General features: G+C 60.7%; 7 protein-coding genes across 7 annotated transcripts; 3 read left to right on the forward strand and 4 right to left on the reverse strand.

Moving 5' to 3' along the window:
• Positions 1-2,057: 2,057 nt before the first annotated feature.
• BXZ73DRAFT_106277 (FAD/NAD-P-binding domain-containing protein) lies at positions 2,058-4,105 on the reverse strand (the record flags this gene model as incomplete). Its single annotated transcript, XM_048016576.1, has 4 exons — positions 2,058-2,068; positions 2,122-3,073; positions 3,124-3,812; positions 3,865-4,105. 4 exons carry the CDS (start codon positions 4,103-4,105, stop codon positions 2,058-2,060), a joined length of 1,893 nt encoding a protein of 630 aa, XP_047872814.1.
• A 260-nt stretch (positions 4,106-4,365) lies between these two features.
• On the forward strand, positions 4,366-6,941 carry BXZ73DRAFT_106278 (MFS general substrate transporter; the record flags this gene model as incomplete). The annotated part of the gene is made up of 12 exons (XM_048016577.1): positions 4,366-4,531; positions 4,590-4,688; positions 4,739-4,884; positions 4,940-5,006; positions 5,056-5,170; positions 5,221-5,364; positions 5,416-5,497; positions 5,549-5,565; positions 5,630-5,974; positions 6,028-6,115; positions 6,172-6,803; positions 6,869-6,941. The coding sequence occupies 12 exons, from the start codon at positions 4,366-4,368 to the stop codon at positions 6,939-6,941; spliced, it is 1,974 nt and encodes a 657-aa protein (XP_047872815.1).
• An 8,045-nt stretch (positions 6,942-14,986) lies between these two features.
• BXZ73DRAFT_27434 (uncharacterized protein) lies at positions 14,987-15,409 on the reverse strand (the record flags this gene model as incomplete). The annotated part of the gene is made up of 2 exons (XM_048017747.1): positions 14,987-15,233; positions 15,285-15,409. Coding segments are annotated over 2 exons (372 nt in total), but the record flags the coding sequence as incomplete, so codon positions are not given.
• Positions 15,410-16,992: 1,583 nt separating this feature from the next.
• On the forward strand, positions 16,993-17,433 carry BXZ73DRAFT_106281 (uncharacterized protein; the record flags this gene model as incomplete). Its single annotated transcript, XM_048016578.1, has 3 exons — positions 16,993-17,265; positions 17,320-17,343; positions 17,410-17,433. The coding sequence occupies 3 exons, from the start codon at positions 16,993-16,995 to the stop codon at positions 17,431-17,433; spliced, it is 321 nt and encodes a 106-aa protein (XP_047872817.1).
• Positions 17,434-18,157: 724 nt separating this feature from the next.
• BXZ73DRAFT_54494 (DUF1688-domain-containing protein) lies at positions 18,158-19,857 on the reverse strand (the record flags this gene model as incomplete). Its single annotated transcript, XM_048021176.1, has 7 exons — positions 18,158-18,332; positions 18,402-18,549; positions 18,617-18,928; positions 18,985-19,158; positions 19,220-19,517; positions 19,581-19,607; positions 19,672-19,857. The coding sequence occupies 7 exons, from the start codon at positions 19,855-19,857 to the stop codon at positions 18,158-18,160; spliced, it is 1,320 nt and encodes a 439-aa protein (XP_047872818.1).
• Positions 19,858-20,299: 442 nt separating this feature from the next.
• BXZ73DRAFT_106283 (ferredoxin) lies at positions 20,300-21,153 on the reverse strand (the record flags this gene model as incomplete). Its single annotated transcript, XM_048016579.1, has 6 exons — positions 20,300-20,322; positions 20,382-20,520; positions 20,582-20,664; positions 20,735-20,844; positions 20,907-20,949; positions 21,000-21,153. The coding sequence occupies 6 exons, from the start codon at positions 21,151-21,153 to the stop codon at positions 20,300-20,302; spliced, it is 552 nt and encodes a 183-aa protein (XP_047872819.1).
• Positions 21,154-21,495: 342 nt separating this feature from the next.
• On the forward strand, positions 21,496-23,947 carry BXZ73DRAFT_54483 (MFS general substrate transporter; the record flags this gene model as incomplete). The annotated part of the gene is made up of 13 exons (XM_048021174.1): positions 21,496-21,764; positions 21,825-21,851; positions 21,900-21,928; positions 21,984-22,032; positions 22,089-22,166; positions 22,222-22,306; positions 22,360-22,724; positions 22,824-22,858; positions 22,918-22,979; positions 23,063-23,255; positions 23,514-23,571; positions 23,650-23,779; positions 23,837-23,947. 13 exons carry the CDS (start codon positions 21,496-21,498, stop codon positions 23,945-23,947), a joined length of 1,491 nt encoding a protein of 496 aa, XP_047872820.1.
• Between the last annotated feature and the right edge of the window lie 1,377 nt (positions 23,948-25,324).

Consider the following 25,324-nt stretch of genomic DNA (forward strand, 5'->3'; position numbering starts at 1 on the left):
GAGTTTGAGTTGCATGCCGACGAGCGCTGCGAGGTCTTTGTCTTCCCACTCCGTAACGGCGGCCGCATTCTTTCCATCGGTGTTCGCAGGGCATGTGACTTTGCCAAAGATGATATCCGAGACCTTCGTGAGCTTGAGAAGTGCAGTCAACTGCCGACGCCACCGTGGATAGTCGCTGGATCCTGCAAGTGGCTCAATCTGTTATGGCCTGCTCCGCCTGTCTGGTTACGAGCTTCGGCGTGCACCCGCTACGGACGCCCAGCATACGATCGTCCGCCACTGGTTACCTTGCATCACTTATATTCTCGCGCCCGCTTCACTGTATTGCTACACGATTGCCTCCTGGCTCCTCCCCGTCACCTCTCCTTCCCGTCTCCCCGCTACCGCGAGCCTCTCCGAGGTCAAGCGCGTCCTCTAATCCATCCCGCCTTTCCGCTCGTCTCCGACTCGCCCGACCTCCGTGCTCCCGCGCTCCGCGACCGTAACACAATCTTTGTCCAAAGGATGTTCCCGATCTTCTCGGCGTTGGATGACATAGTGGGAGAGAATTAGGTAAGCAAGTATGTGTGGAGGAGGTTGAGTGGATCCCGCTTCAGAACGAAGCAGGGCTCATAACCTGTAGAAGTTCATGCAGAGTGTGGGGGGAAAGCGAGTTAGATTCCGTACAAGCGCGTAGCTAGAGTATATAGTACATGTAAAGACAAAGGGCAATGCGAGTGCTTGTAAGTAAACAATCAAAGCGCGTGAGTCCGGTCCAGTTATCTAATCGTCCTTGGCGCTCGCACGCGTATCTTCAACACTTATCTCTTCCATTCTGTTCTTCTACGCTTCTCTCTTTGTTCCCTTGTTCTACTTTTGGACTATCTTTTGTCTTGAGCGCACAGCCCGTACAGCATTGTATCCATCTTCTGTCCGGTCTGTTCTCTGCGCCATCATGTCCTCCATCATTCGCTTACGTATGCAGCTCCTGAGATAGATATAAGGAGGACTCTGGCTCGCACTGCTCTTCAGTCTTTCTATCACTGACTGAGGAGTAAGTACCTACACTTCTATGCGCTCCTTACACATATGCTTACTGTATCTGTAGTCGCTCCTCTTCGTGTGCTTACAGGTACTACTTATGCTCTCAATACAGTCTTTCTATCACTGACTGAGGATCGCTCCTCTTCGTGTGCTTACAGTCGGTTCCCTGCCTTACTCAGAGTTCATCACAGTGGTACCGTGCAGATGCCCCTGTGAAGCCCCAGCACATGATCGCACCCGACGGCGTGGGTGACGGCATCGAGCGCATCTACATGCCTGGTGCACTCTGCACACTTGCCATGGCTCGCCACGAGGTGCTCACCATGACCTGGCCAGGTGCTGAGGCGCCCCAGCACATGAAGACCATGTAGATGGGGCAGGAGATGTGCACAACAAGTAGCTAGACATTAATTCAGACCCAGTACAAATAGATTTGATTTAGATCCACTAGCTGTGGCAGCAGAATGACTAGCTACATAGTTGTGAGAGGTGAACAAATGGTATGACTAGCTGTTCATAGTGTGCTAGTGTGAATAGCTAAGTCGATAGTGCTAGTGCTAGCTAGCCTAGAGCTAATTAGCTTGTTAAGGTTTTCCTGATGTAGATACATCAGCGCACGAGCACGGCAGCATGCTCCTTATAGTGAAACTTGCCACTATTGCATGTTGTGATTTGCATAGTAAACATTGGCCAACTTTCGGCCGCTCTACGAGTCTGAGCTGCATCTGCGAACTTAGGCCCTTGCGGCCCTTGAGCACCTTGGGCAAGGTCCACAAGCGCCGCAAGGGCCTAAGTTCCCGGCGCTTTTACTGATGTCGGGGTCGAGCGTGATTATGAACGGGCGGGCGACGCCGGAGGTGCCGCGCGAGCGGGGGTATGAGCCCAGGAAGCCATTCCATGTGTTTCTCCAGGTCGGTCGGGAGGTCAAGAAGGTTCAGCTCGAACCGCCACTCACTGTCGACACTGCAGATGGCGTTCGTTGACCGGTTCTCATACTCGCCGGACTAGTTTTTTTCATCAAAACCACAAGTAATCTATGTGATAGCTGCAACGAAAATGTCAGATTGCTCGACTGCACAGCGACGCAACCCCACTCACTGTACTTCGGTCCGCCGCCACCTTCGGGCACGGTCCAGGTGATGTCCTGCGTCGGCACCTTGACGTCGCAGAACTTGCAGTGGATGCAGTTCTGCGAGTTGATGACAAGCCGCCGCCCCTCCCAGCCGACCTGGTCCACCTCCTGGCCGTCCGCCGCGTCCGCGCCCTCGTCCTCGACGTACTCGTACACCTGCGCCGGGCACCCGCGCCCGAGTAACCCCGCGTACTCACCCACGTTGACCCTGACATGCTCCCGTCGCGCCGCGGCGTCCTCCCGGAAAGACTCTGTCGCGAGGCCCCCCGCTTTCTGTGCGCTTTTCGCGCCAGCGTGCTGCGAGGCCTCGTCGTACTGCCGGACACGCAGGTGCACGGGCTGGTCCTCGGCGTGATTGGTGCCAGTGAGCGCGACGCTGGTGAGTAGGTCGGTGGAGAGCGGGGCCTCAAACGGCGGGTACTGGATCGGCTCGCAATCCCGCGCGGGCCTGGTGTGCGCAGCGTCGCTGAGCCCGGTCTTGTTCCGGAACGTCCACGGTGTCCGGCCGCGGAGGAGGAGCGTGTCGAGACCAGAGTACGCGACGCCGCCGAACATGCCGAGGGGCGTCTGGAAGCTCGGGCGGACATTGCGGACCTCGTAGAGGTCGTCGCGGACCCAGCTGTTCTGGAGTGCGGTGTCGTATGCGCTCATGTCGGTGGGCTTGTCTTCCTCCGGCTGGGACGCGAGGGCGTCGAAGGCGGCCTCGGCGGCGAGCGTGCCGCTCTTCATGGCGTTGTGGGTGCCTTTGATCTTGGCGACGTTGACGAAGCCGGCGGAGCAGCCGATGAGGGCACCTCCGGGGAAATTGAGCTTAGGCATAGACTGCCAGCCGCCTTCGTTAATGACGCGCGCGCCGTACGCTAGACGAGTGGAGTCGCCTGAGAGCAGATCGCGGAAGTAGGGATGATGTTTCATGCGCTAGCAGCGATGAGGCGAGACGCATGCGCAAGACACTGGGGCGAACGTACCTGGAGCTCGCGGTAGGGGCTGAGGTACGGGTTTCCGTAGTCGAGACCAACGACAATGCCCAGGGTGACGAGACCGTCGGCCATGTGGTACGCCCATCCTCCTCCGTACGTCCGGAAGTCGAGGGGCCAGCCCATGGTGTGGACGACCTTACCGGGCTCATGCTTGCTGGGGTCGAGGCGCCAGACCTCCTTGAGACCGAGGCCGTAGGTCTGAGGGTCGCGTCCCTCGCGAAGCTTGAAGCGGCGAATGGCTTCCTTGGAGAGGGAGCCGTGGGCGCCCTCTGCGAGGAGGGTGACGCGGGCGCGGAACTCCATGCCGGGCTCAAAGGAGTCCTTCATGCGGAAGTGGCGGTCGAGACCGACCTCGTTGGTGCGCACGCCGAGGATGCTGCGGCCGTCGTCGCTGTAGACGAGACCGGCTCCGGCGAAGCCCGGGTAGACCTCGACGCCCATCTGCTCGGCGATGGAGCCGAGCCAGGCGGTGACCCTGGAGAGGGAGACGACGTAGGTGCCCATCTTGGCCATGACAGGGGGTTGAGGGATGCGAATAGACGCATTTTTTGTCATGAAGCGCATGGAGGTGGAGGTGGTGGGTTGGGTGAGAGGGTGGTCATCGCGGGAGGTCCAGTCGGGGAGGAGCTCGTTGAGAGCGCGGGGCTCGAGGACGGCACCGGAGAGGATGTGGGAGCCTGGGGCGGGATGAGGCGGGCAGGACGGAGAGAAAGGTAGGTGTATGCGCACCGACTTCGGAGCCCTTCTCGAGAACGACGACGCGGATCTCGTGTCCTTTCTCCTGCTCGAGCTGCTTGAGGCGGATGGCGGCGCTGAGGCCGGCGGGGCCACCGCCAACAATGCAGACGTCGACGTCATCGGAGGCGCGCTCGACGGCGGCGGGGTCGAAGGGCTCGCGCCTGCGGGCGAGGGTGGTGTGCAGAGGGCGAGTAAACCGCGCTCTTGTCGTGCGACAGGTGCGGGCGAGCATGGGGGCGTTGAGGGCAGCAAACCCGCGAATGAGGGGTCGGCCTAATGTGAGGCGCGCGGAGTGCCAGCCGTCCACCCCGCCCCCGCGCACCCCTCGTCATCGCCGGCGCCCGACGCGTCTGCGACGCGCTGCGCGAGGCGAGCGCTGTCGGCCCCGTCCCTCTCCTCCCCGCTCTCGTTCCCCGCGACATCCCCGCGTCCGCATCCCGCGCGTCCCTCCCCTGCCCGCGCATACTTACATCCCCGCTCTGCTCGCGATCCATGACAGGAGGCTTCTCCAGCCTGCCAGGGGCTGAGGAGGGCGGCCTCCACGGCGCCCATCTCGCAGGTGTCGCCAGGATCCTCGGTCCTCGCTGGGCACAGCTGCCCGCTATCACCATCGGCCTGCTCGGTGTCCAGGTCTTCTGGTCGGTCGAGATGTCGTACGGTGCGTCCCGCGTCCTCTTCCCCGCCTGCAGCCGTCCTCAGTCGTCCCCCGCCACAAGGCACGCCCTACTTGCTCTCCCTCGGGCTCTCCAAGGCCACCGTGGCCATGGTCTTCCTCGCCGGCCCCGTCTCCGGCCTCGTCGTCCAGCCGCTCATCGGTACGCTCACCATGTGTCTGCCCATCTCTCTCTCCCTCATCCTTCTCCAGGCGTCATGGCCGACAACTCCAAATCGCGCTTCGGACGCCGGAGACCATACATGGTCGTCGGCTGCATCATCTGCACCTTCGCCCTCCTCCTCCTTGGCTTCACCCGCTCCTTCGCCTCAATATTCACCGCACTAAACACACTTGCTGTAAGCCTCGTCAAGTCCCTTTCACCGCCGTCCGAACTCAACCAGCCCTATGCAGAATGATACATTAACCATCTGGCTCGCCATCTTCGCCCTATTCACCATGGACTTTTCCATCAACGCTGGTAAAACCCTCTCGCCCCCGTCTCGTCCAGTTCTCACCTCCCGCCGCAGTTCAAGCTGTGGACCGCGCCCTGATAGTCGACACCCTCCCACCCGTCGAGCAAGCCGATGCGAACGCATGGGCCGCCCGTATGCTCGGCTTCGGAAGTGTCGCCGGGTACTTTATGTTCGTCTTCGCATAATCGTCCACCGTACATCCTTTCATTCTTCCCGCAGCGGCAACGTCGACATGACTGCCGTATTTCCCTTTTTCGGCAGCAACGAGATTCAAGTTCTTGCCGCTGTCGGCGCCATCCTCCTAGTGTTCACGCACGCGATTACCGCCATCTGCACCAAAGAGAAAGTCGTCATTGCCACAAGGTTGCCCGCTCGTTGTAACTCCTTCCCCCAGAATGCTGACCAGCACAACAGGCGGAATGACAAAAGTTTCCTCAAGGAACTCCGCGACCTCTGGGGGCACGCGTTTTCCCTCCCCCCGGTTATCCGGCAGATAGTATGTTTCTTGCACCTCTCTTCGCTTCAGAGATTGACGGATTCATTGTAGTGCATGATCCAATTCTTGTGAGCCTGCCGCCATTCTCGGCTCCCTCGTCGGCGACGAAACTGACCTCGATCTGCATCCAAGTTCCTGGGTAGGGTGGTTCCCTGTCCTCTTCTACACCTCAGCGTTCATTGGGGACCTCCACAAACGCACATCAGTCCTCCCATCTGGCGACCCGGAGCTCAACGATGAAGCGACACGCCTTGGTACACGTGCCCTCTTCTACTCCTCACTCGTCACTTTCGCTGGCAACATCCTTCTACCCTTAGTCGTCGCCGAGTCAGCACGATCCAGGCGGCTTTTGGAGCGCAAGTTGGCGGGCTCCCCCAAGAGCAACTTGCTTGCGCTGTATGAACGTCTCAAAGTCAGCCTATCGACCCTTTGGGCGGCGAGTCATCTCGTTTTCTCCCTCTGTATGCTCGCCACCTTGTGTGTTGTCCCCTTTACACCTCACCTTCCTTCAAGCTTACGTTGCGCCGTAGTTTTTACTCAAGCGTCGCGGGCGCGACGTTCTTCACGACACTGACAGGATTCTCTTGGGCTGTCACTCAATGGGCTCCATTCTCCCTCGTATGTGACACCGCGGTCCCAGCCAATCAAACATCTGATTAATCTACCCATCGTAGCTCGCCGAAGCCATCCTCACGGAGCAAGTACCGGGTGAAGAGGGCCACGCCATAGTGTTGAACGACACGCGCACCCGGCGTTCCGTCAATTTCGGGGGCGACGACGACGAACGCCAATTTCTTGTCGGCAACGATGAAGACGAAGACGAAGACGAAGACGAGCTGCAGCCGACCCCCGACCAGCCACGCCTGCCACCGAGCGCTCAAGAAGGAGACGTGTGCTCCTTCTCATCCAACGACTCCATGGACTCGAACGACGGCGATCTCATGAAGCCGCATCGACGCACTTCCTCGCGCGACCGCACTTCACGTAGCCTCTTTATGCACAATGGCGCGGCGCGGACGAGCCACGTCGACATGCACAGCGCCGCAGAGGAGGAGGTGACGAAACCACCGTCAGGCCTCGCCTCGAAAGTGGGGATCATCATCGGCATCCACAACATCTTCGTTGTCATCCCACAGTTCATCATGACCGGTATCGCGTCCGTGACCTTCGCCCTCCTCGACCCGACCTCGGGCGCTCCCGCAGATTCCGCGACCCCCTCCGCCAACAGTACTGCAGCCCCCGCGCTCGTCGTTCGCGAGGGACCGTTGCCCACGGCTTCGGCAAATTCATACGTCATCATATACAGGTCTGTCCCCCTTCTGCCTTCGCGATCCCGTGTGTGCCGGGGGCTGACAGTTGGCGGGTGACCAGGCTCGCTGGACTTTCGGCCCTCGTCGCCTTCGTACTTACACTCCGCCTCGGACGCGAGTTGCGCCATCACTAGCTCTAGATGCTCCGCCTTCGCGTTGCGCCCCTTGTGCAGTAGATATTGTTATTGCTTTTGCTTTCGGATCACTTACGTGGCTGCTCCACACACGCTGTGTGCATTACAACCCTGGTGATTGCTGTGGGAAACATGAAAGACTCATGAGAGAGCCGTTGGTCACGCAAACACGGGGAGCATGCGTACACTGCGCGTCGTCGAGGGAGCTATCAGGCTCGTCGAACACTGTGCCTTGGGGCTCGTTTCCGACTAGTGAACGCTTGGGCACGGTCCCGCCTCTCGCTGAGCGCGCTCATGGCGCTCATAGATGCAACGTCAAGTTATGTGTTGCTCTCTGTGCACTTTCTCTTCTTCTGGCCGAAAGGGCGGAGGCGTGGCACTGGTGGTGACGGACCAACTTCAAGCGGGCGAGGACGGTCGCGATCCAAGAAGTGCTCGCGCGAAGGCGATAAGGTCGGTCAAGAGCGAAGACTGAGGGGCATCAATGGTACGAACTCTCTTCAATCGACAGGCATTGACTTGAGTTTCCAGACTGACTCTCGTCCGGGCATGTATCTGCTCAGTAAGGCACGGACGGCGCCACCCGTGTCGTTTACTGCTCTGTCCTGGTCGAAGTGAAACGACAAGGTCGAACAAATGACCGTGCGCGAGCACCTCGACCACTTCGCGACGAGCTGTAGACAGGTTACCACAGGGTGGCACGTCGGTATAATATCCATACAACAGACGATTTAATGTATACGCGTACAATAGGAATACTGCAGTAGAAAAACGAGGAGAACATGCGATAGCCAGACGACGTACGAAAGCACAAGGGAGAACCCAATCGGGTCATAACGATCTGCCACGCCTCCTCCCTCAGTCGTCGTATTGGGTCAGCTGTAGACCCGGGCCCCATCAGCAACCTCCGCGCGCGCGAAGAAGCGCAACTCACATCAAGCGTCAACGTCCGCGAGCTGTTGACGTCCTGGTCGCGGTGAATGCCGACGAGGGAGTTGCTGCGCTCGTACAGCGAGCCCTTCAGACTGATCACGATGAACTGGAAGGTCGCGGAAGAGTGCAAACGGATGTAGGTCGCGATCTTCGCAACGTTTGTGTTGTCAAGCGCTGCATCGACCTCGTCCAGCACGAAGAACGGCGACGGCTGGTAGCTGCAGAAGGCTCGTGTCAATGAAAGTCGGCATCGAAGAGTGAAGCTACGGCACCTGTGGATCGCGAAGAGCAACGCGAGGGCAGCGATCGTCTTCTCGCCCCGGAGAGCTGCTCCATGTCGCGGAATCGCTTCATCGGCGGCATCGCGTGGTACTTGATCCCCGCGGTGTACGGCTCCTGCAAGACCGCGTCAGTTCACCGATACCGGCCACAATCGCCACTACGCACCTCGCTGTCCTCCAACGTCAGGTACGCAACGCCTCCCGTTGGCGCCATCTTGCCCTTCGTGAGATCTTTGTACACCTGGTCGATGCGCTCCGATATGTGGTTGTACGCCTTATTGAACAGTTCGCACCTGCACTCGGATGAGCCTGTGCTCCTTTCCATGTCAGAGGAACGCTCACCGTCTTCGCTTGATCTCATTGAACTGGTCACGCGCGGACTTGGAGTCCTTGCGTGCCTTGTCCGCCTCCTTCTCGGTCTCAATAAGCTTCGCCTCCACGTCATCCAGTCGGTCGATGGCCTTCAGGTTGGGCGCCATCTGCTCAATATCCGCATTGATCGACGCAATCTTCTCGTCGAGCTCCTTCAGCACCTCCGCCGGGTCACCTTCGCGGTCGTTTTCGGGAAGCCGGCTGAAGTTGACCTCGATGCCGTAGTCGGGGACCCGCTTTACGCGTTGCGTACCCTGCTCGTCTTCGTCCACGTCCATAGTCACTTCCTCGCGGAGGTTCTAAACGGCATGGTCAGTCAAAATCTGCATTGATGAAGCGGTCGTAGCGTACCTCCTCCATCGAGACGTTTTTCAAGCTACCCGCCTCCAAGGGTAGCGAAATCTCGTCGAGTCGGCACTTGCGGTATATCGCAGACCGCTCGAGCCCAAGTTTCTCGATCTCGTCGTTCTGCAAGCCTGATTAGCTCGCGATCGATGGAGATGTGCGCCATCGAGACTCACATGGATCGCGATCTCTTTGATCGCCTGGTCAAGCACCTTCGCTGAGCGACCGGTGACCTTCTTCGCATCCTCAACCTTCTTCGTCTTATCCTCGAGCTCTTCGTGAGTTTCTTTCAGCTCGTCCTGGAGAATCTGTATAGCCTCCTCCGCCTCCGTGATTTCCGCCTGCGCCTCGTCGCGCTCCCGCTCGAGCTGTTCGAGGTTACCCGTCTCGGCCGTGATGATGTCGCGATACGTCTTGATCCGCTCCTGCGTAACCTCCAGCTGCTCCCGCTGGAACCGAATGCTACGTAAGGCAAGTCAGTGCCGGGAAGGCAGCAAAGAAGAGAACAGCGACGACGCACGCGTGCGTAAGACGCGCGATCTGCGTGTCGAACTGGAGGCGAGCCTCGCTCTCAGCCTGCGCGAGCTTAAGCTGTCGTGCTTCGTACTCGCGGATGTTGGCCACGCCAATGCGCTCGCAAAAGTTGGCGAAAACATCGTCTTCGGCAGCGTTGATTACAGTCGCGAGCGCGTCGACTTTGCCCTTCACGTTGTCGTACGCTGACTGGGCCTACAGAGAGCATGGCGAGTATTAGGGACACTCGGGGTGGTCGCGCGCGTGACGAACCTTGCGGAGCTCGGGCTGGACTTGGCGGATCTCCCGATCGAGATGCTTGAGCTCGTCTTTAACTCCGTTCAGCTTGGCCTTGCACGCGCCCTGCAGCCGTCTCATTGAGCCCAACAACTGGCGCCTATACGCGCTCGAAGCTCACCAGATCGTCACGGACAACATTAAGAGAGGACTCGAGACGCATGATCTCGGAAATGAGCACATCACTGTCTTTTCCTCGAGGCTTCGCCTTGCTCAGCTCGAGGAGTTGTGCCATCAGGCTGTCACGAACACGTTGGAGACCTGTATCCCGCTCAACACGTACAATTCACGCTCGCCGTTGCGAGGAACATACCTTGCACGTCTTTGTCGTCCCACTTCTTCCCGCTGGCCATCGTACTCTTGCCTCCAGTGATGAGACCACTCTTGTGGATGATCGTGCCCTCGAGGGTGACGGCTAAAACCCCCATCAGCCATGGTAAGCCTTAAAGCATACGGTATCACTCACCTTTGACTTCCTGTCCCTTCTCGTAGCATACATACCGTGCCACCTCCATCGAATCGCAAACGAGCGCGTTCCCGCAAGCGTGGTGCATGGCCCGCTCGACCGCGGGGTCGTACGTGATCACGTCGACCGCGAGCCGCGCGCCCTTGACGAACGCCCGGTACTTGTCGTTCACGCCCTTGACCTGGATCGTGTCGAGCGGGATGAAGGTCGCGTGCCCCGCACGTTGGTTCCGCATGTACTCGATGCAGTCAATCGCCGTCTTCTCCTCGTCGACAACGATGGAGTCGATGTCCCGCCCGAGGACGACTGCGACGGCGGTCTCGTACTTGCGTTGCGTCGGTTTGCAGAGGTCGACGATGCGCCCACGGACCCCAGGGAAGATCCGCTGGAGGTTGGCGAGAGTCTCGCGTTGCCGGGTCTCACGCGCGGTCTCGTTCCGGTCGACACCAGCCTGGGTGAGCTTCTCGTAGACGTCGGCAAGCTTCTCGTTCGCCTCTTTCTCGAGCTGCGTAATGCGAGCCTTCTCGGACTCCTGGTTGTCGTGCTCCTGTTTGACGCGTTTCAAGTCTGACGAGAGCTCGGCGGCTCTGGCCTCAAGCTGTACTTTGTGGTGAGAACATGTTCTTTCATCGCCGTGACGGCGCTCACCTCAGTCCGCTTCTGGGTGTAGGACTGCTCCTCTTCTGCAAGTTTTCCCCGCCGCTCCGTTAATTGCTCGAGCTTGTCCTTCAATTGGGCGAGGGCGCGGGCGGATGTCTTCTCGTCACGAGCGAGGGTCTCGAGTGACTGCCTCTCGTCGACCGCGAGGATGCTCGTAGACGCCTTACTGGGAAGCGCATACATTCAGGGGCGGGAAGACATCTGCAATGTGTTTGCACTCACAGTCTCCTGTACTCTTCCAGAGACTCTTCGCTTAGGGAAAGGTTGCTCTGTGCGGCTCGTCGTTGGGCCTCTAGACTGGCTATAAGCCGGAAATTCTCGCGCAGAAGATCGAGCACGCACCTTGGGCTTGGTCTGCAGCCTTCGTGACGGTGGTAAGGTCTGCCTCGAGCGACTGCAGCTTGCGTTTCTGCTCGCCCTCGACGTGCGCAAGCTTGGCAACCTCTTCGTCCGCCTTCTCCTTCTTGCGCCCCGCATGCTTGAGCTGCGCCTCGATGCGCACCAGGTCCGGGCGCTGCGAGCCGCTTAGGGCGACGGTCACCGATGCGCAACAAGAGCACTGACCTTGACCTCGAGCGCCTTCTCCGCTTTCTTGATCCTCTTCTCCTTCTGCATGACCACACCCCGCGTCTTCGCCTGGTCCGCCCTCGCCGCCTCGAGCGCCTTCTCATGGTCGCGTTGCTCCCGCCTGAGCCCGGCCAGCGTGCGATTCTGGTCCCGGATCGCCTGCGCATGCTCGTCGAGTGCCTTTTGGATCCCGTACAACTTGCACAGTATCCGGCGGAGCACGAGCCGGTCCCTGTCGCGCCCCAACGCCTCGAACCGCTCCGCTTCGCCCTTCTGCTCCTTGTACTGCCGGATCTCGCCCGTGATCCCGCGCCGCTTCGTGAAGTTGAACGTCGCATTCTCCGTTGCGCGCTCGAGCGCCGTCTTCGCCTTCTCGTATTCGGGCGCGAGCTCGAGCGAGCCCGAGATCTGGTCGACTAGCCTGGCGAGCTCTTTCGGGGACTGGCCCGCTACGGCTTCGACGTCGCCCTGGAAGACGAGGAAGTTCTTGGCCTTGACGAGGATGTTGTGGCGGATGAGCGCGTCGTTGTACGTCCCGTAGGTGACCGTGCGGTTGTTGAGCTTGTACTCGGACGCGCCCGTCGTCGATATCCTGCGCGCGGTCCGGTCCGCGGTCGGTGGGGCGGAATGAGCAGAGATGGGGTCGAGGGGACGTACGTGCGCTGGAACTTCCAAAACTTCTTGTCCTCGTCCTCGTACACGGCTAGCACCCATGCTTTCTTCGCGGTTCCCTCGCCCTCGCCTTCCCCCTCGTCGTCGTCGTCCTCTTCGTTGGTCGGCCCGGCGTCTTCGCCGTCGGGGTTGCGGGCGAGGCGACGGCCGCGGTAGACGAGGTCCTTGAGCTGGCTGGAGCGGAGCTGCGCGGACTTGACGCCAAGGACGAAGGAGATGGCGTCCATAAGGTTGGACTTGCCGGCACCATTGGGCCCGATGATAGAGGTAAAGTTGCGAAAGGGCCCGATGACCTGGTGACCACGGTACGACTTGAAGTCGCAGAGCTCGATGCGGATGAGCGGCATCGCGGTCGAGAGAGGGGTGGTGGTTGTGTGAAGGAAACGCGTTTGTGGCTTGGGCGCTCAGGAGTTGTAAGGCACGTGCCCGTGTAACGGTAAGGTAGTCCCGGCGCAAACACGACTACGTCAGGTGACCTTGGCGCCGTCACGCTCGTCTGACGCCGGGGCCGTTTGGCACAGGGAGCACAATGTAAATCGATAGGATACTCAGGGTGCACTTTATCCGTTAAAGCGTTCTACGGAAGTTGTGAAACAAGATGTAATTCATATATTCCGTAAAGCAGAAGTGCAAAAATGTGAACGTTCAGAGAGGAGATAGTTCTGCATGAGAAGGAGTATAGGTAAGTCAATTTCCATGGTACCTACAGGAACGCAGGCAAATACTGTTGCCGAATGCTGTGGCGCAAACTGGACTTCTACAGCTCTTCCAATATCGTTAGGCCGTTCTCGCGCAGGAGCGCGAGTGGGGTCGCGTTTAGTTTTGGAGCAGGCCAGCGCGTAGCGCCCTCGCGCACCACCGCACGACGGGCAGCGCGAGCGCGAGTCCGCGCACCGCCGCGAGCACTGCTCGCACGCGGCGATGTCTCCGTGTGCACCCCCGTGCGCATAGGCTTGTGCTCGCGCGCGAGGGCTCACGTCCAAACTTCCGTCAGGACTTGAACGTAGGGCATAAGTGCCCTTGCACCAGGTGGAGAGGCCATTCCACAATGGATGTGTCTATCCGGTGATCATGCTGTTGCCCCACCTCGCCAGGCTCATGCGCGAGGAGTCTGCGGCGCACTTATAGATATCGCCACATGTGTGCGGTGCTCGCGGCGGTGCGCTCGGACTCGCGCTGCCCGTCGCGCGTGGTGCGCGAGGGCGTTAGGCGCCGTGGCCTGCTTCATTTAAAACTAAACACGCGGCCCCAGTAGTACTCGCGCTCCCACGCGAGAAAGGCATATCGATATTGGAACAGCTTTAATACCTAATCCCACGCGCATCCTTTTCCTTATGGTGTCGTGTTTGCGCCGGGACTACCTTACGACGTCCAGGTCGACTCGTCGAGGAACAGCCTCACAGGCACCCAAGGCGGAACATGGAATGATTCATTAGACTACTCGTAGTGCTGCTCGACAAGTCGGTCACACGTATATACCCAGCTCCCATTGTCTCTGTGCGGGGTTCTCCCTTCTCATGATTAGTGTCATCGTCCTCGAGTTCGCACTGCAAAGTCCTCATATCAGCTCGCACACTCGCATACGGGAGGAGAGACAGACATGCGATGGGCCCAGTTCTTGCTATCGAATGCCGCCGGCGATGTTCGATCGGTCAGGGAAGTGAGTAGCCTCCAGCCCAAGTCCATACACGAACCTTTTCATACATACGATAGAACGACATGACAGAAAGAGACGACAGACCGCACATGCCACGTAGTTCGAGCTATACGAGATGCAAGTATCATAGAGGAAGAGAAACGGCTTCGCACCGCGTTATGTCGGTCGCGCTCCGGGGAGCGAGAAGTTAAGGATGAGTCAAAACGGTCCACACGGACAAGCAGCGGGTGACGGGACGGACTGGTTGCTCATCCACTCTCCCTGGTCCTTCCCTCCAATGTCGGCCCTTGCTTCCTCCAACCCCGTTCGGACGCCGGTGTGAGCAGCACACCTACAAAAAGTCCTCCGCCCGTGCTCGCTTTTTGCCACGCATCTCCTCCGCAGAAACGTTGGGCACCGCGCCTTCTGAATAAGCTGTTGGAGCTGCAGCCGCAGCATCGGGAGTAGTGGTCGACGCGACAGCATAGTAGTATCCGGCTGACCGTGACCTTGTCTCCTCCTGCGTCATGTCAGATGTAAGCGAAGAAGCCGCAGGTGATCAGTTGAGAGACGTACCGGAGAGAAATTGGCGTCCGCCCATTTGAGGATGGTGCCCTTCTTGAATGGGGGGTTCACCTGCTTCATTGACGGGTCGGGCAATGTAAGCGGCGGGCCCGGGGTCGTCGACGAAGGAGCTTGTGCTTGGTGAGGAGGTGTGGGAAGGGCACCTGGGGGCATGGGCATACCATGGAACCCCGGCGGCGGAGGGAACCCAGCGGGGGCAGGTGACATTGAAGCACCGGGTGGAGGAGGAAGAGGGAGACCGGGAGCAAGCGCACCTGGCGGCGGCGAGAAGCCGGGAGGCGGCATCCCGGGAGGTAGTGACATGCCCGGAGGAAGGAAGGGAGGAGGAAATGGAGGTCTTACACCGGGAGGAAATGGCGGCGCACCGGGTGGCATCATACCAGGGGGAGGTGAACCTGCGAACGGCGGCATGTGAAAGCCGGGAGGCGGCTGCATGCTGCACACAACAATTGAGCAAAGGACGTCTAACGACCCGAGCAAGAACTTACCCGGGCGGCAAGGACATGCCAGACGGCATGAAGGGCGGGCCACCTAGGAAACCTGGAGGTGGCGCACCGGGCATGAAGGGAGGCGCACCTGGAGGCATGCCCGGGGGCATGCCTGGGGGTGACATGACGGCGGTGGGGACGGCGGAGGTGGGCGGGGCAGCGTAAGTTTGCGAGGGTGCGGCGTAAACAGCACCGGAGGCAGAGTCGGGGATGGTGGGGGCGTTGGAGGCTTCGGATGCTCCCATGAGAGCCTTGTGGGCCTCAAGCTGAGCCTTGAGCTCCTCCTCGGTGAGCGGCCGATTCTCAATTTTGGGACGCTTGGACTGGGGTTGGCTGATGGAACCAGGGTTGAGACCGAGTTCGATTTCCTTACGTCGTTTGTAGTCGGCCACGTCGGGGGCAGGGATGCCCTCCATACCGAAAATCTCAACCTCGTACCCATCGCGACCAGGAAGTGCGTTTTCGATGCGTGGAAGGCTGGAATGAAAGGTGAGGAGAAGCGAGAGGGCGGAGGGCGGATGTACTCACTTGTCGGGCTCTAGCTTATGGACCTGCTGTATATGGACGGCGAGACCGCCGGCGGTGTTGAGGCGGCGAGGACAGAGGTTGCACTTGAAATGCTTGGCCTTCTGGTGCTGCATTAGCACTGGAAGGCGGTGAGCGGGGAAAGCGGGAATGAGGACAAGAATGACGTGCCTTTCTCATCTTCGAACTCCCTCTCACAGTACCAACACCAGGGACGGAGGACCTGGACAGGCGTTAGGAGAGACAGAAAGTGCAACGGAGGCCACGAACCTGCTTGTTCTTCTTCTTGGCCATTCTGCAGCCGCGTGGAGAGGAAGTCCGGGTGGGGGACGAAGACAGAGTGCGAGTCAGCGACGACACCGAAAGTTTCCCGCGGGGGGTGTCGGAGTTTAGGCGGGTTTCGAAAATGACCACACTCCGACAGTCACCTATCATCTATATATGCCAGCAAGATTGGCAACTGCGACAACCTACTTCACGCTCCCTCGATTGAGCAGATCGAATGCAGCACTTATTCAGTTCAATTTTTGCACAGGCTCAACACCACCTCCGTGCGGGACGGAATCCATCCCGGAACCGTCTCCCGGGAACTCGCCTTGCACGAACAAGGTATCCCCCAGTTGGATCCCGTCGCGAGATAAACCGTCTTCATCGGCATGCCAAATCATTATTTCACCATCCAGGCCAGATTCACTCAACAGAAACCAGAGCTTCCCGACTAAGGTCGGCTTTCTGACCGAGACACCAGCAGCATGACGTCATTAACCAGTCCCTATAGATCAAGCTTCTTGACCAGTGCGATGAGGGCACGAAGCCACTGCGGCCTTTGAGGTGCGATAACCGATCAAGAGAGCACATTTCAGCTGGACGATCATCAACGCGAGGTTCTCTGTCCCCGACACCGTGGCTTCGAGCGGAGGCAGCATCACTTCGGCGGGCAAGTGCAAACCCTTCGTTCTGAATGTCAACATCAACGTTACCTTCCGCAAGGGGGTTGTCAATACGGTCTACGGGCCCACCGGGTGCGATCCTGATCCTTGCTCTCCTGTGCGAGATGCACTACATCCCGCTTTGCGAGGGATAGCGTACAGCTCATAGCGTCCCTAGATCCTGTCCGACACTTTGGACACTAAATTTAAATTCGGGCGTGCTTTCGACGAGAAGAAGTTGAACGACGCTATGCAGGTAGTAGACCTCTACGTGGGCACGAAGCGATGGAAGGACGTTAGTGAGTGGGGCATCACACTCAGGTCCGTATACAGCCCTATAACGCCATGATCGGCGGTACTGATATTTGGCATATTTGCGTGCAGCGGTGGACAAAAGGTATCCCACTACGTGCCCTCTAGCTCTCGAATTAGACGGACTTCGCTGCGGGCACGGCTGTCGCTTGCCTGGCCCATCTACTCCCAGGCTGTAGTTCTGGACGATGTACATCGCATGCACTACTCCCTCCACGTACAGGATTTGACATCGCACACAGGTTCTCTCTCTCAGTCGATACGAAGACCGTTTCTCACGTGCTGGAAAGCTGCTTTGGTAAGGAGTGCCTGGCTGAACCGCACGGTTATCCTGGTGGTGAGCGAGTTTGATGTCTTGTACCTTACTCCGCGCACACGAACGCACCGGACGAATGTGGTGAAGTCACAACGTTTATCACCTCCAAGAGCCGTCGCTCTCCAGAGCCTTCGAGGGGACGATCGCGACCAACATGAACCCGTTTGACGATTACTCAAAAGACGAGCTCGAGCAGACACTCACCAACGCACAGTCAGTCGACAAGCGCGAGGGCCCCTGCCTCAACGCGAGGCGTTCGTGCGGGGAAACAAGCTCTCGAGGTGACATCCTTGTGCGCCCCCGGCTGACGAGCCCCGCGACGGATACGCGGATCCAGAAGGCACTGTGCAGCGACGTTAGGCGGGCGGAAACCACGGTCCTCGTCGTCACGCATCGCCTCCCGACGGCTAAAGACTGCGATGTCATCGTGAGTGCACCTCACGCGCGCCCGCATCGCTGTCTCATACCTTTCTCGCTGCAGCTCTTCTTTCACGAACGCAAAGTTGTGAGTGTCTTCGTCTGCGATCGTTCGTACCCTGGATCGCTAACGAGTCGTTACCCTCATGTCTAGAGAGGTTCTTGGAGCGAACCTTGAGTGACCCAAGCCCTCAGCCAGCCAATCTGCTTGGATCTGCGTCTGAGCAGAACCAGAAGGCGCGGAGACAGAACGCCCCAAACACGCCGTCCTCTCCCGGCCCTTGAACCGGTGATATCTCCCTGCCTTCGGTGTCAGATTGCTCCACGTCCGCATTCAGAACTTGTCCTGCAACCCTAGTGGCATGCTAAGCCGTGTGGCTCAGCGCCAGATACTACTCACTTTCTCTGTCGACGTTCCTTGTGGCCGTTCGTTTCCTTTCAGTTTGTACGGTCTCGCCCCCATGGTTCTTTGCACCTGCATCCGTGTTGTGCTTTCTCCTTTAGACACGGTACTCCTAGGGTCCATAATCAAGTCGAAACGTCCAAACGCCGAGCTTGCGAACGCTCAGTAATGCGTCCCGTAAGTCTGTGAAGCTCCCGCAGGGCACTGCAAAGACGATGCATGGAACGAGAAGCGTCCCTCCACGCGAACGTAGTACTGTGGGCCTCCCCCAACTAGTATATATGTGGTAATCTGTCGGGCGCAGATGAATACCACATTTTCTGCTAGCAGGTCATCTCTTTCTTGACTCTTCCGACGGGCCGTTCGCCTATCTCAAACCCCTGCAGGACCCATGCACCCTCGCCGGCCAAGTACCGCTTCGCTTCTGCACACTAGCTCACATACACACGTTATCGCACACACCCCAGGCTTGCCATGCACCGGTCCCCCACTGGCCCATTCAGAACACCGTCCCGTCGCTCTCGATCTCGATGGGCGGGCCTCCAGTCGCGGGCCGCCTCTCCTTCGCGATCGCCCGTCCGCCGGTCCAGGTCGCGCTCTCGAGCACCTGCGCGAGCGAGAGCTGCTCCCTCCCGAGCCCGAACTCCTTCCTGAGCAGGTCCGCGAGGCGGTCTCTGCGCGATCCCAACCGTCATCAGCGTCCCCGCGACGATGCCCGAGGCGGACGGAGAGAGAACACTTACAGCTCGACGACTGTCATCGCCCGCCACTCGACGATCGCCGGGTGCGACGGCGGGAGCTTGGGGATCCCCGTGCTCGGGTCCGGGAAGAACCTGGCCTCGATCGCGCCCGGGCGGAGGGCGAGCACGCCCGTGTCGACGAGCAGCCCGCCTAGGGTCGCAGCGCGCGCTCCGATCAGCAGAGCCAGTCCCTCCCCGAACCGCGGGCGCCGACGCACCGTTCCGGTACTCGGGCAGGCCCGTCAGGTGCTCGACGCCGTCGAACGTCCAGCCCATCGTCTTCTGGATCGGCTCGACGAGGCTGTACGTCATCCAGCCGGTGAGCTTGTGGAACGGGACGAGCTCGTCGCCCTCGGCCGGGCCGGGGCTCGGGTGCTTCCTGAGGGCCTCGCACGGCCAGACGTCGCCGAGCGCGACGCCGCCGAGGACGGCGCGGGTCGGGGGCCAGATTGCCTGGAGGCCGTCGATGAGCGCGGTCCAGAGCGCGAAGACGTGCGCCCGGCCGTCGACGAGCTGACCCTCGAGGAAGTCTGCGCCCGCTCATTCAGCGTGTGCGCATGGGAGAAGACAACGACGGACGACGGACCTACGATGTTGCCCGGGCGCGCGGACGCGCCAAAGAACTCGGGCTTGGACTTGAGCGCGGTCCCGAGGTTGACGAGGAGGGACGCGCGGCCCTCGAGCCCGACGAGCGGGTTCGCGTCCGAGACCTGCATCGCGGCCGCGACGCGCTCCGTCGTGATTTTCGCAAGCGCGTCCGCTGCGAGTGACCGGGCGCGCGTGAGACCCGTCCCGGACGAGAAGGGACGAATGGCGCTCACCATCAGCCTGGTACGCGTTCGCCGGGTTGCTGCTGAAGAACCCCTGCTCGAACATCTCGAAGCTCGCGACGCCGAGCCCCTCGGTGCGCGAGAAGCAGGCGCCCGTCTCTTTCTCGCGGTACGTCCAGACGTTGCCCGCGCCGGCGTCGAGGAGGACGGAGACGAGGCAGAGGTCGACGAGGCGCCTGCAGATCTCCTTCGTGTCCGGGGGGTTCGGGCCCGCCTTCCAGTGTGCGACGAGGGGTTCGAGGCGGGGCCTGCCGGCGTCGAGGGTGCGGCAGCGGCCGTGCGGGGGGATCTATCGGGGCGTCGTGTCCCAACCTAAGCTCCCATCGGCCTCGAGGACCGCGCCCGAACTCACCGACGCAAAGTCCGTCCCGTACCCCCCCTGCCCCAGTGGGCGCCAGCACGGCTCAGCAGCGCGAGGGGCAGCCGGAGAACGGGGGACGCACCTTGATGACCTCGACGCAGAACGCGACGGCGTCTGCCTCGCGCTCGGGGTGGTACTCGAAGTAGTTGAGTTTGCCGGCCTGGGCGAGGGCGTGCACGCGCGCGCAGCGCTCGCGGATGGCGGGGAGGGTGCGGAGGTAGGCGGCCGTCTGCACGGGGTCACTAGAGCTCAGTGCGGCGAGGCTCATCGTTCGTCGTGTTCTCTCGGCCGATGAGGCGATGTTGAGGAGATGTGCTACTGGAGGGCGGGGAGCGAGTGGGAGGAGAGGGAGAGAGCTGACTCGTCGCTTGGATCCGCCTCGATAGGGGACGCTACCACGCCGGGCCGGGTTCCGCCAGATGGCATCCGCGCTCTCAAAGACTTATTAATTATTCCCGGTGGGGACCATCCACGGCCTCGCTTCCAAGCATGCCCCCCACCGCCGCTCGCGCGTGCCAACCCAGCGGATTGCCCGCTGCAGCCCACACTGCCAATCATGCATCCAAGGCCCCGGCCGAGCACGCCCTATGGGAGCGGGTGATCAAGGGTAGTGTATTACGTCGCGCGAGCAGCTGCAAGTAAGTAAGTACCAGTAAGTAGTCCTGCGCCCGTGGCCGGAGCGTCGCAAGTAGCAACCAAGCCGGCGCCAGCTAGTGATGCGTCGGCTTCTTCCCTGGAACGGCACTGTCAGCGACTCGGACGCGCGCGGGAGAAGGGAGGAAGGGCACGGACCGTCTACGAACATATTGCGGGTCGCGGAGGGCAGGGTGGCGGTCATGCCGTCCATGGCGCGCGTGAGGTGGACCTGACAGCCGAGCCGGGAGGTATCGGTGAGGCCAAAGGCCATGTCCAGCATGTCGTTCTCATCGTCCTACGTGCGCGCGCGGGTGAGACGGGGGTGGCTATGGACGAGGGGAGTGAGAGACACGGACCTCGGGCTCCGGGAGGAGGTCGAACGTGTCGGGGTCGAGGATGACATGGCATGTTGAGCAGGCGACGGAGCCCTCACACGCGCCTGGACGCGTGCGCGATCGAGAGGACAGTCCATATGCAATGAATGGAAGGAGGACGGACGTGGCACACACCTTCTAGGTCGATGTCGTACTCATGGGCGACGCTGAGCAGATCGTCGCCCTCGTTCGCCTCGACGGTCTTGAGGAGGTTGCCTTTGGAGTCCTTGAAGTGTACTTTTATGCTGGGACGCGTGCAAGGGCGTAAGAGGGTAGACGAAGGGGAGGTGGATGGGGAAGGACGAACCCGGTACCGGGCTGTGGACGGTCTACTGCGCCATGAGCGGAGACTGGGAGGGGATGAGAAGGGAGGAGAGTCGGGAGAAGGAGGGAAAGGAACCTGATGAGGCGTGAAAAGCGCGGTGGCGAGGGAGTGTTGGGGCCAACCGAGAGGTGGACGGGCGGGGAGCAGGCGGGGAGGAGAAGTAACGGAGGGAGGCGGGGGAGAGGTGGCGCGAGCAGGAGCGCGACAACCTTTGGGCGAGAGCGGACATGAGGAGGAGGGCGTCGAAGGACGTGATGAGCACGGCGTCGTGGACGTCGGCGGGGACGCGTTGGCCGGCGAGGGCAGATGGGCGCTTTCTCTCGTGATCTTATCTTGCACGTGATCGGGAGCATTGTGGCGTTGTGATTGGCCATGCAGCCGTCGGGCACTGCGCTCTTCCCCGCCGTGGGTGAGCGCCTGTGAGCGCGTGGGGAGCCCCGTCCGGGCATCAAACCGGGCCCATTGCGTACAGGCGCCGGGCAGCCAGGCCTGAAAGCCAAATGGCAAACGTCCCCGCCCCGTCTTCGCCTGCGCCCTCGCCCGGCTCCTCTCCCTCCCCCACCGTCGATAAATGCCCGCCCCGCCCGCCTGTCAGCCCCCTCTCCCCCTCTCTCCTTCAAGCCAACTCACGCCTCTCCTTCCAGTCCGTTTTCCCCCCTTCAAGATACCCTCCCCTCCCTGTCTCTCCCCCTCCGTCCACCACTCCACCAGCACCGTCTTCTCCGACATCAGCCGCGCACAGCTCGTCGAAAAACCCGCTCCCGCCCCTCCACCCCCTCAGCCCCCCCAAGACCTTCCGCCAGACGGAGGTACGATCGCCTGGCTGACTCTCGCTGGAGCGTGCGTCCGCTCTATCTCCCGCTTTTCTCTTCGCCTCACCCTCTCTCCCATTCCATCCAGATGGATGGTTCAGTTCTGCACCTTTGGGTGAGTGCCCCGCCCCCGACGATCTGCAAGCCATTTAACCACCCACAGGTACCTCAATGCCTTCGGCGTGTACCAGGGTCCGTGCTCCCCTTCTCGCTCGATCCACACTTCTCTCACTTCTTCCGCCCACAGACTTCTACACCCGAGAGTTCCTCTCCCACCATTCCCCTTCTAGCATCAGGTACCATGCCCGCCCTTTCCCTTTCCCGCCCTTCCAGTCTCACACCCTCTCCACAGCTGGATAGGCAGCCTCCAGCTCTTCCTCATGTATGCCCTTGCAGTCTTCGTCGGCTACGCGTTCGACACTGGCTACTTGTGCGCAATCTCCATCTTTCTTCTCTCCCCCGGCCTCACCGCTATATGCGCGCAGTCACCACGTTCAAATCTTCGGCTCCCTCCTCCACGTCTTTTCTGTCTTCATGCTCTCCCTCGCCAAGCCCCAGCAGTACTATCAGGTTCGTCGTCCGCAAACGCTCTCCTTTTCCCCCATTTCATTCCTTTCCCCCAGGTCTTCCTCTCCCAGGCCGTAGGCACTGGCCTCGGAGTCGGCTTGCTCTTCCTCCCTTCCCTCAGCATCCTCTCCCACCACTTTCGCAAGCGCCGCGCCCTCGCCACCGGCATCGTCCTCACAGGCGCATCCGTCGGCGGCATCGTCTTTCCCATCCTCCTCAACCACTTGCTCACCCTACCCTCCCTCGGTTTCGCAAACGCCGTTCGCATCGCCGGCGCGCTAATTGTCTTTCTGCTCGCCCTTGCCAACGCCCTCATGCGCACTCGCCTGCCGCCCAAGCACAGGCCGCTCAGCGCGCTCTTCAGCCCAGACGCTGCCAGACGAATTGCCCGCGATGGCGCATACATGTGGTCTATTGCAGGGTACGTGTGTTCTCTTCAGTCCAAACTTCGCCGTTATGAGCGCGCGCAGCCGCCCTCCGGACTATCGCCCACCTTCCGACGCTCACACCCACTCCGTAGCGCGTTTTGCACCAATCTCGGCCTCTTCGTTCCCTGTGCGTAGTCCCATTGCTCGTTTCACCTCTCCACGCTTACACGGGATGGCTCCGTCCAGTCTTCTACCTCCAGCTGTTCTCCGCCGATCACGCCGTGAACGCTACGGTGACAACCTACATTGTGCGTCTCCATATATTCGGTATTCGGACCCTGCTGCACAGGATGAGGCCCCTGACTGGCTGCGCCCCCCGGCGACTTACCAGCTCGCGATCCTGAACGCCGGCAGCACGCTTGGCCGCACGCTCCCCGTCGCCCTCGCTGACGCCTTCGGAGTCTACACCATGCTCCTCCCTGCGATCCTCACCTCTGCCGCACTCGTGTTCGCCCTCTTCGGTGCGACGGCCACGCCCGGCGTCATCGCCGTCGCCGTCCTCTTCGGCTTCTCGTCTGGCGCATGTACGTCTCTTCCGTTCCTCCGACGACGGCTCGCACTCATCACTTCCGCTTCCCTTTTTTGTCCCCTCCATTCACCGTCCCGTCCCTGTGTCGCGCACTCCTCCCGCGGCTCGCGCCGGCACTGCGCCGGCAACCTATCGAATTGCCGCCCTCGTGCGCTGCACCGCCCACCCCCGGGGCCCGGTTGCGATCCTCATACTTTTCATTTTTGATGAATACCGGAAACCCATCGCCCTGGGCGTATCACCGAACCTGCAGACGTTTCCCTGATCCCACACTTACTTCAAACGCTCTGCACCGACCTGAGCGAGCTCGGGTACGTCGGTCTTTCCTTTCCTTCTGCCCCACTTGGTCCGATCGTTCCTTACGTCTCCGCTTACGTATTTGTCTGCAGCGTGCGTATGGGCCTCGCGTTTTCGCTCGTCGGGCTCTCTATGCTCGTCGGCACCCCCATCTTCGGCGCGCTGCTCGATGCGGACGGCGGACGCTCTCTGGTCTGGTGGACTGCGCTCGTCTTCGCCGGCGTACGTCCGTCTTCCCATGCCCGTCTTTGCTCGTTCTCACGGATGGCTCCCACGCAGGTCTGCATCGTCGCTGGCTTCACGTTCATGACCATCTCGCGCTCGCTCTTCGTCCGTCGCAACCGTCGAGCCTCAGATCAATCGCCGCCTCCGGCGGCCGCATCCGCATGACCGCGCCTCTACTTAACATTCCACGTCCCGCACTCGTACATAACATATACCATCGCACGTACATATCTTGCACGCATCCCGTCCGTCCACCATCCAAAGACACTATGTACCACCGGCCTCAGTCCCGCCGCCCCCACGCGCCCCCCCATGTCATTCCGTCGGCTCGCCGTCCCGCTACCCACCGCTCTTCTCTTGTTGTCCACGCTGCCTCTTGCTACACTCATGCATCGTCATCGCTCCACGCTGTCGTCCACCGTGCTCTCTACCCACCGTTACCACCGCTCTGCTTTCTTGTTCTCCCCTCCATCATCCTACCGCCCATCAAAGCGCACCAGACTCACATCCGTTCCGTTGCCCTGTGCACCGCTCTCACGCGGCCCTCCGCCCGCCCCCGCCCGCGTCGTGGGGCCACCCCGCCGCATCTGCCGTTCGTCGTGCACGTCGAATGCCATGGCCCATTCATCGTCCAGCCGCACCAAGCCCGATCGGATCGTGAGCACACCCACCCGCGGACCGAGTCAGCACCGCACGTACGCGCGCTCCCACCGCGCCCAACCCCTCTCAGATCTCAGCCCATCTTGCAGAGATCCCATCCAGCCGCGGCCCCGCGCCACGCAAACGAGGGGGGCGTCCAGGGACGACTTTCGGCATTACGTCTTACGTTTTGCGCCCCGCGGCGGCGTCGACCGTCGGGCGATAAGTGGCTCCATATACTTACACGCAAGTATAGACCGTGGCCCGTGGAATCTGGATCCGCGCCCGCACGTCCGCGCCTGTGACGGGCTGTCATCGTCAGAGGGCTCGCGTCTCTCGTTCCTCGTACGTACGTGCATGCTTACGTGCCTCGCTTCCACGGCCGCGACGTCGTTCGTGGCTAGCGGTGGGGTCGTGCACGCACACACGCACGCGGAGCGGACGTTCGTTGGATATTTGAGAATCGGATCGTCCGAATGCTCACATATCGGGCACGCGGGTACGCAGGCAGGAGACGGGGAGAGCTCGTACTGAGACGTATATGAGTACCGAGTCTGCGTCCGTCGATGGAAGGTGTCGTGGGGAGGGATGGGGGAACAGAGCCGTATCTAGAGTCTGGTATCGCGCACTCGAGCGGCTAATCGTACGTACACTCTCGCTCGCTCACCTCATTCGCGGATCCCAAAGTCCAGAGCCTGTGCGCGAGAGCAGTCTGCCACCGTGCGCGCAAAGCCCGAAGCGCAGGCCGGGCGCAGGCGCATGATGCGCGCACGAAGCCCGCGCAGGACGTAATCGCCGCCCCGCACGCCCCTCGCGAGAAGGCGAAGGCGAAGGCGGCGGAGCTCGCCGGTGCGCACGCCGCTCGCGCCGGAGGGCCACAGACGGGCACTCACGCCAACGTGT

Source organism: Epithele typhae (genome assembly GCF_022376455.1).
Source record: "Epithele typhae strain CBS 203.58 chromosome Unknown BXZ73scaffold_80, whole genome shotgun sequence".
Taxonomy (NCBI): domain Eukaryota; kingdom Fungi; phylum Basidiomycota; class Agaricomycetes; order Polyporales; family Epitheliaceae; genus Epithele; species Epithele typhae.